Below are 12,342 nucleotides of genomic sequence, written 5' to 3'. Positions count from 1 at the left end.
CATAGCAGTCAACTCTTGCTAAGCCTCAAATATACTTCCAACCCCTTGGCCACAACCTCTTGGAGGCTCTCAGTCTTGTACCCTGAAAGCGTGGGGTGAACACTCGGATCATAACTTCTGTAATTATCTGTCCTCCACTGCACTAGGAGTTCCTTGAAAACAAGGGCTAGATTTTATTCATGTTTGTATCCTTAAAACCAGTGCTGTGCCTGGGACACAGGAAGCACTCAATACATTGTTATTAAATCGGAATAAAGTAATAGCTAACATTTAATGGAGGCACTCTTCTAGGAACCTGACACAGACTATATCATTGAATAATGGAGGTCATGGGTACTTTTATTGGGTTCGTTTTCTAGGTAAGGAAGCCAAGACACCAAGAGGTCGTGTAACTTGCCCAAGATGACACAGCATAAGAGGCAGAAGGGGATTCTAATCTAGGGCTTATTACCAGAGCCTCTGAAGGAATAAAATCCAGTCTTGACAGAACTGGAGTGTGGATTTGCAGAATAATCCAAGAGCGCGTTCCCCAGGGCATGCTGGGGAACCAGCCAGTGATGAATGTGTGAATGGGACAGCACCAGGCATCATTTGCATGATCCTGTACAGTTGACCAAACCACTCCCCATCCATTGTCCGTTGTGGTCCTCACAATAGCCATGATCTCCAGGTGGATCCATTATTCCCATTCTATGAACGTGATCACTGAGGTCCCCAAGGTCAATGAGCTACTCAAGATCACACAGAAAGTACTAGAGCCTCCCTTTGAGCCTGTGTCTTTGGACTCCACACTCTGGTCTTTTTAACTGACAACACAATTATCCAGATGGTAATGAATCCTTCTGATGAATTTTTTTTATCTCTAAAATGGGAGTTCATGTCTACCCTGGGAGGTGGGTGTAAGGATGAGCTGATAGATGTAAAGTAGTGAGGGGTAAGTGCTCACTAACGGGTGGTGTGGGAGTTGATGTTGTTACCATCATCATCATCACCTGAGAAGATTTGGGATTCGGGGTAGGCAGATTCCAGGCATGGGTCCTGAGCCATAAACTGAAGTAAAATGGCCCCAGAGGAGGGAGTTGAAAATCTGGTTTAGGTTCCTAGGCAAGGTTGCAAATATAGATTCAGGTCTGCAGATCAGAAGGCTTATTGATCATAAAATAAGATCAAGATCACCAAGGGTCAGAGCCAGGATTGGGTCCCCAGGCAAGACCAGGAGCAGACATTTTCAAACCTTACATTGCGGTCCTTATCATCATGGCATGAGATAGCTTTCTGTTTGGCTGGACTGTGAGTTCATGAGGACAAATCCAGCTTATTCATTATGGAATTCCAGCTCTGTGTCCCCAGTGCCTGCCATGTAAAAATTGAAGGAATGAATGAATGATCGAGTAAATGAATGCACCAGTGGGCCCCCACTTACCCAAGCAAGCCCACAACACGTGCATTGGAACCCAGCAGGGTGGGGAGCCAGATCACAGAGAGCAGAAGAGCCTGGAGTATGTAGTACCAAGTCTCACCCATGGACCCTAGGGAGCCTGGTGCTGAGCACTGAACCAGAGACTCTCCGCCAGGAGGGAGGGAGAGCCATCTTTCTTTGCTGATATGGTGAAGCGTGCGGACACATGAACACACATGCACTACAAGCTCTCCCTCTCCCCACCCTCCCCGCCAACTGAATTTACGTAGATGATAATCTCAAAGGATTATTTGAAGTGTGCTCCTGCCTGAGACAGGGGCATGAACCAGATGACCTCTCCGTGACTTGTCCAGGAGCAGCATTCTGCGTCCTTCTCTGTGTCGGGTCCCGTTCTTTCTGGTAGGAAGAATATTTTGCCATTTCAGAAACAATTCTGAAGGCTTCAGATGAAAGAGGTCGTTTCCTTTAGTAACCAGGGATTCTAAAAAGAGTAATACTAAGCCTTTATAAGAACGTTATAAGAATGTTTCATATGTTTGAAAACCATTGTCCTACACGTGCAGGACACACTGTGCATTCATTTATATTCCTGTTGCTTTACCAAAGCTCGTGGGAACTTTTCATCTGAAAGGTGTCTGCAGCCCCCCAGCTCATTCCATTAACTAGCTGGTTAAGTGAAAGTATGCACATTGCTTACCCTTCCTCGGATCTGTTTTCTTTAGCTGTAATAATAATTCCTACCTGCCCCATCGGTTTGTGATGAGGTTACGTGGTAAAATGGATCAAGCACATGCCAACGTCTCAGGGAAGTTGTCGCTTCAGCCTGGTTGACACCATCCTCTGGAGCTAGCTGGGACTAGATGCTTCCTCCTTCCTTCCCTCCAGGTTCCTCATTGTCCTGGGATGCTTGATTCTGGCCGTGCTGACCACGTTCAGGGAGTACGAGACTGTTTCGGGAGACTGGCTGCTATTACTGGTGAGACTGTGCACCGCCCCCCGGGGGGGGGGGCGATTCCGGGGTAGATGCCTCTGGTTGGACTCTCACAGCTGAGAGCAAGGATGCTGCCATTGGGCACAACTGGTTTTGGCTTCCTGGCCAAGTCCAGTCCCAAGAGAAAGCAATGACTGGATCAGTTGGGCAGGTCTGCATGGGCACAGGTGGAAGGGAATGGTATTTGTTATTCCAGACTAGAGACAAGGGGGCACAAACAGGGTCAAAGCGAAAACCAAGGCACATTAGTTATATGATAAATGGCGGCTTCTCAATCCTCCGAAAGTTAACACAAAGGCATGCTCTGTTCTAAAACCTGCCTCTGCTTTTTCTCCTTAAAACCCTGAGGATCTCTGACTCTCCTCAAGGCCAAGTACCAAATCCCATTTCTACGTTAAACTCCACATCCTTGCTCCTGGGACCTCTGTCTGTTTTATCTCTCTGTTCACTCATCTACACAGGCAAGGGGTGCCAGCCCCCCAATTAGGGTCTACAAAATAGCAGGACCTTCACCTCGCACTGAGCATGCCATCCATGATGCCAGATTCAGGGGATTCCTTCCGATGGCAGGTGTTTCCTGTTCACACAGTCTCACACTAAGATCTTAGCAGGTGAATCCTGAGAAGCCATTTAGCTCCAGGAACTAGGTTTCAGGGATTATCACGGAGCAGCAACTACCCAAGGGCCCTAGGAGGTCACCAAAGAGGGGCAGAGGTGTCTGACCAAAAAGAGAGGCAGGAGGCAAGGAGGAAACCCAAGGTCCAGGGAGACAGCACAGCCTGATTAGCTGCCTGGGAGTCCCTCTTTGCACACATCCTAGTCTGGAGGAATTTGTGTACCTACTCCTTGCCTTGGTTTCTCAAAACATAAAATGAGAATAATATCATAAGACACTTGAAGCAGAGCCTGGCCCAGGAGCCGTGCTTAGCAACCATTGGCCGTAAGTAGCAATTCCCAGGGCCAGGCACTGGTTGGGATTAGCAGACTGTGTTTCATTGATAACTTCTCTTTTCAATTTAACTGCACTTAGAGGCTTTCCGTACATGAAAATAGACTTTTTTTTTTTTTTTTTTAAGGATCCACTGGAACCAAAACAGAGAGGAAAAAACAAGGACTCCCTTTGCAAGGCTGCTCTTAGGGACAGTTAGCACATTAGCATGGACGTGGGGGCTGTCCAGAAGTGCATGGAGGTGATAACGTGTTCTTCTCCCCCCTCCACCACCAAAACAGCAACAGCAATGGAAACCCCGCTCTTCAGAACCTCAGAGCAGAAATCTCTACTCCTAGACAACTGGGTCCCAGTTGATCCGTGTCTCTCCATATGTTCTTAATGCAGGAAACATTTGCTATTTTCATCTTTGGAGCCGAGTTTGCTTTGAGGATCTGGGCTGCCGGATGTTGCTGCCGCTATAAAGGCTGGCGGGGAAGGCTCAAGTTTGCCAGGAAGCCCCTGTGCATGCTCGGTAGGTAAGCCCTGACCCTGAGTCAGGGGGCGCCCCGGTCCCCCTGCTTCTGGTGCGCCATTTCCCCAAGGAAATGTGGCCTTATGGAAGCCCGCGCAGCCTCTGACCCTACCTCGATGATGAAGAGCCGCTCCAGTGTTCCGGACACAGAATTCCTTCTTCCGTGGCTTGCTCTCCTGATGGCTCTACGGGGCTGTGATTCTTAATGAGCGTGGTGCGGGGGGCACTCTTGGCATTTGGGCTACGAAGGAGCAGCTCACTGTAGGACGCTGAGCATCCCCAGTCCCTAGACTGGTAGCCTCCAGGCATTGTGACAACCAAAATTGCCTGCGCCCTTCCAGACGGGTGCTTGTGGGCATGGGAGGGGTGACACCACTGCTGGTTGAGAATTACTTCTATGGGTCCACATTGTGCCCGTTTTACAGAGGGGGACACTGAGGTTCACGGTGCTGAGTCATTTCCTAGTCACACAGGTAGTAAGCCTCAGATTCCATCCTAACACCAGGTCTGGAAGAATCTAGCACCCGTGCCCTCCCTCCCTACCACGTTGCTGGGTGTTGACCCAGAAGTTGCTTTGGAAAGATGTCGCTGACACCCTTCCCTTTGGGTGCAGGCATTAGATAGCAGAGAAGGTGGACACTTTAACTTACCCCTGTTGGTGCAGCATGAACCCATATGTTTCCATCTGAAGATCCCACTAAAATCATAGAGTGACAGTGACGGGGAGGAGTTGGAACCTCAGATTCCTAGTGATGGTTAAAGTTACAGGATCACAGGGCCTTGAAAGGCTCTCCGAAGTCCAACACGCTGTCCCATCTGATATTCACTTCCCCTTCACAGCAGCCTGCAAGTGGTCACCTGCTTGCATATCTCCAGTTCCGGGGCGCTCACCACCTTTCAACGTATTTATTCCATCTGACGTCCTCTGACTCCGTTCAGATATTTGAGTTCAATCATTCTGTTCTTCCTCTCCACTCCAGCCGTGGGAAAGTGTGCTTAGTGGTTCCGGCTCTGCTTTGTACCACAGGTTCTCAGCATTGTTCTTGCTCTTCTCTGAGCATGCTCACCGCCCTTTTAAAGAGTGACCCCCAGGACGGAGCACAGCCCTTTGGGTACGGATGGCCAGCCCAGGGAAGGAGCACTGAAGCCCTCCTCTGTCCTGCGTGCTGCACTTCTCTCCGGGCAACCGGGGGGCCCTGCCTTGCTTGCAGGTTGCTTGGCACGTGACTATAGCACCTGACTGCCGGCTGAACTCACTCTTCCGCCCTCCCTGCTTCGGAGGTTGGACACCTGAGGGTTTTGTGTATCACTCGGAACGCTTAATGCAAGGAGAGGCTATGTGGGTGTGAGTGCTCGAGTGCACACAATTTTGGAGGATTTTGTAGTGACTGATTTTCAACCTTCTCTCTTTCTTTGTCCTCCTTCCCCGTCTGCCCCTGTCTCAGTCCATTCAGGCAACCCTAACAGTGCCACAGCCTGCAGGCCTATGAGCAAGAGAAATGCATTTCTCACAGTCCCGGAGGCCGGAAGTCCAAGATCAGGGGCCAGGCTCCGGTCGAGTCCCTTTTCTAGGTCACAGACTGCCCATTTCTTGGTCTGCTTGCTGTGTCCCCACGCCAGGAAAGGGGTCACGGAGCTCTCGGGAAACTCTGTTATGAAGGACCTGATCCCACTCGTGAGGGCTTCACCCTCATGACCTCATTACTTCCCAGAGGCCCCTCCTCCTAAGCCCATCCCACTGGGGGCCAGGAGCTCAGCAGCTGAATTTTGGGAGGACGCAAACATTCAGCCCCTAGCAGCCCCAGCTTGCCTTCCCCTTCTTCTTCTGTCTTCCTTTCGAGTCTTTTGCAAGGTGTTAAGTGGACTTCTTCTCCTTTGGAGAGTCCTATCCAGTGCTGACCAGAAGTCCTATGCGCCCGCACCTGTGTGCACGCATGCGTGTGTTGGCAGGGGGTGGGGGAGGTGACTTGATACCCAAATTCAGAGGTTCTCACCCAGTTCGAGAACATCCTGGTATTGTGTGGAGCCTGGACGCTTCCAGGAAAAGAGCATTCCCCGTGGAACAGTCTCCACTATTCCAAAAGGGGCTGATATCACCGAGCTCCGGATCGTGCTCCACTGCCAACCTCCCCTGGAGAGCCGAGGCCGGCTCTCAGCATCACCATCCTGGCTGGCTTCCTTTCTGGGATGCCTGTGTTTTCTGCTCTCCTCCTCTCGACTTCTCCCATAACGTGGCCTTATGAGAAGTGTTGCCTTTCTCTGCATGTTTGACATGAGGGTGGTTATCCATCAGGGAACATCATGGCCTTCATATTCGAGGCAGCCCCAGACCCTGCCATTTCGGGTGTGAGTGCGTCCATCTCACTCACTGGGCCAGAATCTCCCATTCTCTCTGAGCATCACAGACTCAACTCACATTTACCCCATATCCAGGTTTTGTTTCCTCTTGCTTTCTACGAGCATTAAAAGTGGGTAACTTTGCACAGATAAACTGAGAGGCCTGGCCAAGAATAGACATACTGGTATCCAGAGGTTTGACACTGAGCTTTTCCCCAGAGTTAGGCACATCTGGGAGACACCTTGAAAGGGCAGACATACCTAGGTGTGAATTGAGGGGCCTGTTCCAAGCAGGAAGACTGACACATACAGAGGTATGGAGGTCTGAGAGAGCCTCGTGCTCAGCAAACGGCACCAGATTCTGAAAGGCTCACAGGTCAGAGGGTTTTCAGGTGCTTGGACTTTACCCAGGGGATAAACATCTCTTCCAGTGTGTTCCTTAGAACCTGATGCTCTTGCAAAAAAAAAAAAAAAAAATAGTCCTATAGCCAAAATCTTTGGGGAAAGCTCTGCTTCGTGTGTTCATTGAGAGCCACGGTGTATATTAGCATATTGAAGGTTCTAGAAGTCCTACAGTAGCAAAATGAGCTTCATCAAATTTTCCCCAAATTTACTTGGCTACAGGGTCCCTTTTACTGTGGACCCCCTGCAGTGTGGTGGGGAGATGGTCGGCATGGGTGTTGGGGGCCACTGAAGGGAATAGGAACGGACCAGGGCTGCTCCTCTGTCCTTGGCTCGTGGCTTCAGGAGCCAGCTTGGCCCGTGCAGAAGCCCCTCATCCCCTCCACTTCTCTGCTTTCAGTCACAGCCGTGGTGGACGTTTTCACAGCCCCTCTGGAGACCAGCCTCCCACTTCGTGGGTGGGCTTCATGTTTGACTTTGGTCTAGCTCAGGGCCTTCCCTGAAGCTGAGGGAGACCACCAGGCCATGCAACTCAGAAGCGTGGGGCCATCAGCAACCCCAGGGGTGACCCTCCACCACCAGGGGACGGGAGCCAACGGACAGAGGTCCCAGCTCCCATCTTGCGGAGCGACCACCTTGGGAGGCTGCTTATAACTCCCCTCACCTTGCCCCTCTCCTTCCCTGTGTCCCTCTCCCCTCTCTCGTGCCTCCTGAGATGCTCTGCCTGTGCATCGCCCACGGCCAAGGCCCTGACTTGGTGCTGCTTTTAGGAGAAACCTGCCTTCAGCCACGTCTGAGCTTCAGGCTTCCCCTCCATGACCGGGGCATCTCCCTGACCCCTCCGGGCCTGCCAGTGGCCCTGTCACCCTGGGGGACCTCGGGGAGTCCCTTCCCTGGGATGGAGAAGGAGGGCTGGAGCCTGACGGGCCCGCATCCAGTCCCCACTCAGCGATGCCCATCCGGCCCTGTAGCCTTGGGAAGACACCCAGGCTCAGGCTCTGGGTCCAGCGCCTGTGGCGGTTCCATTGCCTTCGCCTGACCTTTTCCTTCTCCCTCGTCCCCCTCTCTGTCTTCGTTCCCAGACATCTTCGTGCTGATCGCCTCTGTGCCGGTGGTTGCCGTGGGAAACCAGGGCAATGTGCTGGCCACCTCCCTGCGCAGCCTGCGCTTCCTGCAGATCCTGCGCATGCTGCGGATGGACCGCAGGGGCGGCACGTGGAAGCTCCTGGGCTCGGCCATCTGCGCCCACAGCAAAGTAAGTGCCACGGAGAACCTTCTCCCCCACCTGTGACTTTTTCAGGGCATCCCCCTCCCTTACGGCGTCCCCAGAGGGCGGTCGCTCGGCCACCGCTGCTGAGGTTGATGAAGAGGAGGAGGGGCACCAGCAGGGGTGCCCAGCGAGCACGAGCAGGCAGAGCTGGGTTCAAGTCCTCGGCTCCCCCGAGTGCCGACGACTGTGGCCAAGTCACTCAGCTCTCCCTGAGCCTCGGCTTCCTGTTTCTAACCTCGAGAGAATAATGGCTCTGCCTCCAGGTGGTTGAGGGGGTCAGATGAGCCAACGTAAGGCGGCTCGGGGTGGGAGGGAAAGGTTCCAGACTCACCCAGACTCGTGGGAGTCCAAACTCCGTTGGTGTGACGCTGGGGGTTTTCTGTAACCTCAGTGGGTCTTGGCTCCTGCATTTAGAAAATGCGGACGATAATGGGCTCACTCCCTAGAGTGAAAAGGCTTAGAACCTGCTTTATTTTTATGAGCCGCCTCAACAGTCAAAACGAGGACCCTTCTGGCTGCTCGCACGAGAAGAGGTACGTTTGAGTGCCTGGTAAATAGTAGGCGCTCATTGATGGTAGTGTTTATTATTCCAGATATGCTTTTCTTCACAAATAGTACAAATACCTAAATAAAATGAAGTACAAACGAAAGGCACCCGGAGTCCTTCACCTCACAATGCCGCACGATTTAAACCGTGTGTGCTGCCTCTGACCCCAGACTCGGTGAGGTCAGAGCTTTCTTTCGAGGGTTTTCCACCTGACCTTCCACTCTTATCAGAGGATATGCTAGCAACACCCAGTCTTTCATCCATGGAGCTGAGCTGATTCATGGCTCCTGTAGAAATCAGGGCTGAAAATGGCTGGTTTCGATTCTCATCCTGTATTCCCTCTGATCTGGAGTGGAAAACAGTTGCCTACCTACCAGGTAATTCCCGGGAAGAGGTAGGTCCATGCCACCACCAGGCCCTACAACCGAGGTCAGGAGGGCAGAACTTCCAGACAAAATGACACCTCCGTGGTAGGAGATCAAAGGCAGAAAAGCAACTGCTGGTCAGGCTCTGCCTGTCATTCTTCCCCCTCACACGTCCTCCTGCTTAGCCTGGTGCTATTCCCGAGCTGCCCAGCGGCTGCCCAGCCAGCCTTCCCTTCTGGGGCTGGCAGTGCGGTGAGGAGGTGAGCACACGCCTGGGTTGGAGTCCTGCTTTCCCATTTAGTAACTACAAGAGCTTAGCCCAGTTCTTCCTCTAAGCCTGGTGAACGGGCACTTAGCCCTTTACTTCCTCATCCATTCCTTCCAAACTTGTGGACTCTGGGCCATGTTCCATGATCGACTCCTCAGGGAGGTCCACGTGGCACAGGGTTAGAGTTTCAAAGTTAGGATAAGGCCAGGCTGTGCTACCAGAACAAAGAGGCCCCAGAGACTCTTGGCACAAAAAAAGGTCGATGTCTTCTCACTCACATGCTGTCAGACGTGGGCCCTCATCTGTCTTGAAGATGAGGGTTGAGTCACTGAGGCAGCAAAAAGGGGCCAGGAGCACCCTGCAGAATGGATTTAAGGAGCAGTGAGGAAGTTGCTGCCGAAGTTCCCCCACACTGGCTCCACCCCAGCGCCCTAGCCCCCCAGCCCCGGTCCGACTTCAGGGCGGCTCAGGCATGTGCAGGATTCTGTGGGTATCAAGGAACAGCCACGGGCTCTGCCACAGAGCTACTGGCAAAAATGGTGTAAAGTCGGAATTACCTCGAATAGCCTTTTAAATGACTGCAAAGCACAGAACTGGGACACATTTTCACTCCTCGGTAATGACCATTATGCTACTTCTTAATAATCCAACACAACCAGTTTTCCTGTGCGCTCATGAACAGACAACAATTTCTGTAGCTAAGCACCTGATGAAACTTTTGCCTTGCATTCAGGGGACAGAGGGAATGAAAAAGCATAGGAATGCTAGAAACTGCACTCAACAAGGCGAGAGGCTCGTGCCCAGACGGCCACAGGCGAAGGACTTACCCAATTTGCCTTTGTCTTCTCCAAGCCTGGGCAGGGCAGACACTCGCCAAAGGGAGTGGCCGGCTGGATTGCCTGCACCATCCAAACTAACCTCTCTGAGCTGTAAAGTGAATTCACACAAGTGTGTGTGACGCTGTGGGGGAAGCCAGACCTAAGCAGTGGGCACAGTAAGTGTTAGAGATTTCGAGAAAGCTTACTCAGGAAATAGCGAAAGTGTAAGGGAACTAGAGCTGAACTCGATCTCATGGAGCAAGGGAAACCTTTCGTAATGGAGGTGACTCGCACCTCAAGAGGACCCACTGCTCTTCGGGTCATCTCACGGGGAAAGGCAGTGCAGGGACGGAGGCCAATGTGAGCAAAGGCACGGAGGGAGGCAGGAAGCAAGCCCAAGATTCTACGGACCCAGAGGTCGGCTGCCTGGCCGCTGACGGTCAGATAGATAAAGTATATTGATAAGAACAGCTTTGTTCGCCGGGATGACCTAGGAGGAGCGTCAGGCCTCGTCTCCAGACTGTGTTTGCCAATAACCTTGACTTTGTTCTGCCCAACCTACCATGCTGAACTTTGAAATTGGAATAGAATGAGAGAAATGGAAGGAGCCTTAGGGATTGTCGGGGTCAGGGTGTTGGAAACCTCAGTGATCTTTGCCATGTCTCTGCAACCATCCTGACTGTTCCTTAGTGATAGTATTCTCTAAATCAACTCGCTTTCGTGCACCTACTCCCGTATCCTAGTCTATCATGTGATAATATCCACGAAATAAAAGATGTTATGCTCATTTTAATTTATGCTGATTTTTAATATCGTTTAAATCAGTATGTGACTCTTTAACATAAAAACTGCCTGCCTTCCTTCCATGGGAAGTACACGGGTCACTTTCAAGAACTGTGATCCAGTCCCTTCATTTTGAAAATAAAGAAACTGGGGGCGCCTGGGTGGCTCAGTTGGTTAAGCGACTGCCTTCGGCTCAGGTCATGATCCTGGAGTCCCGGGATCGAGTCCCACATCAGGCTCCCTGCTCAGCAGGGAGTCTGCTTCTCCCTCTGACCCTCTTCCCTCTCATGTGCTCTCTCTCATTCTCTCTCTCTCAAATAAATAAATAAAATCTTTAAAAAAAAAAAAAGAAAATAAAGAAACTGAAGCTGGGGAGGGGGTTCATTTGCCCAGGGTCACAGAGGTCACAGTGGCCGGACTGGGCGCGCTGTGCCACGCTGGCTCCCCCTGCTGTCGGTTTCCCGATAGTGCTGAGCTTTATCCTGGATCTGCTCAGCTCTGCTTGGAATCAAGTCTCCTGGGTCCTGTGCCTTGACTCAGAGACTGATGCCCATTTCACCTGCCTTCCTGCCTCCCTGTGAAGCCTCTTGAGTTGTGATATCAAGGTCACCCGAAGACAGAAATCTTCCTCTCCTCGAGCCATACCCTCATTCTGTTAATGATGGAAATAAGGACCATATTATTATCACAAAGACAAGAAACGACTAGTCTTGGTGAGGATGTGGATAAAAGGGACCCCCGTGCTCTGTTGGTGGGAATGTAAATTATTGCAGCCACTGTGGAAAACAGTAGGGAGATTCCTCAGAAATTGAAACCAAAATAAAATAAAATAAAATAAATAAAACATTGAAACCAGAAATACCGTATGATCCAGTAATTCCAATACTGGGTTGCAAAGAAAACGGAAACACTAATTCAAAAAGACACATGCACTCCTATGTTTATTGCAGCATTATATACAGTAGCCAAGATACAGAGGCTAGCTAAGTGCCCATCGATAGACAAATGGATAAGGAAATATGGTGTGCATACACAATGGAATATTACACAGGTATAAAAAGGACAAGATCCTGCCATTTGTGAGAACATGGATGGACCTCTTATGGATATTATGGCGTAGATATTATTATGGATAGATATTATGCTAAATGAAATCAGTCAGACAGAAATGCAAATAGCATATGATTTCACTCATCAGTGGAATCGAGAAACAACAACCAACAAATGAACAAACAAACAAAAAACAGAAACAGACCTATAAATACAGAGAACAAGCTAATGGTTCCCAGAGGGAAGGGGGTGAAGGGTTGGACAAAATGGGTGAAAGGGAGTGGGAAATACATGTTTCCAGTTATGGAATGAGTAAGTTATGGGAATAAAAGACGCAGCAGAAAGAATACGGTCCATGCTATGACATTGTACGGGGACAGATGGTGGCTACACTTGTTGTGAGCACAGCATAATGTGTAAATTTGTTGAATCACTATGTTGTCCACCTGAAACTAATGTAACGTTGTGTGTCAGCTATTCTCAAATTAAGAAAAAAACGAAGAAGAAGAAGAAGAAGAAGAAGAAGAAGGTAAGCCTCAGAGGTAAGGTAAGGCTCAGAGGTGAATAACTTGCCCACAGTCATGGAGCTGGTAAACCTGGACCCCAACCCTGGTGCGTCTGCCTCCAG

General features: G+C 50.7%; 1 protein-coding gene across 3 annotated transcripts in view; it reads left to right on the top strand.

Annotated features, from left to right (window-relative positions):
• The window catches only part of KCNQ3 (potassium voltage-gated channel subfamily Q member 3), a 296,001-nt gene that overhangs the window by 237,996 nt on the left and 45,663 nt on the right, over positions 1-12,342 (top strand). For all 3 annotated transcript variants that reach the window (XM_073893216.1, XM_025871522.2, XM_073893215.1), the window contains 3 exons: positions 2,306-2,396; positions 3,748-3,874; positions 7,696-7,868. In XM_073893216.1, coding sequence (XP_073749317.1) covers positions 2,306-2,396; positions 3,748-3,874; positions 7,696-7,868 — 391 coding nt within the window. The remainder of the gene's footprint in view (positions 1-2,305; positions 2,397-3,747; positions 3,875-7,695; positions 7,869-12,342) is intronic.

This window comes from Callorhinus ursinus, unplaced genomic scaffold (assembly GCF_003265705.2).
Source record: "Callorhinus ursinus isolate GAN/ISIS: 27379988/994484 unplaced genomic scaffold, GSC_fseal_2.0 scaffold5, whole genome shotgun sequence".
NCBI lineage: Eukaryota > Metazoa > Chordata > Mammalia > Carnivora > Otariidae > Callorhinus > Callorhinus ursinus.
Note: the sequence above shows the minus strand (reverse complement) of the source record. Positions and strands in the feature narration are given on the sequence as shown.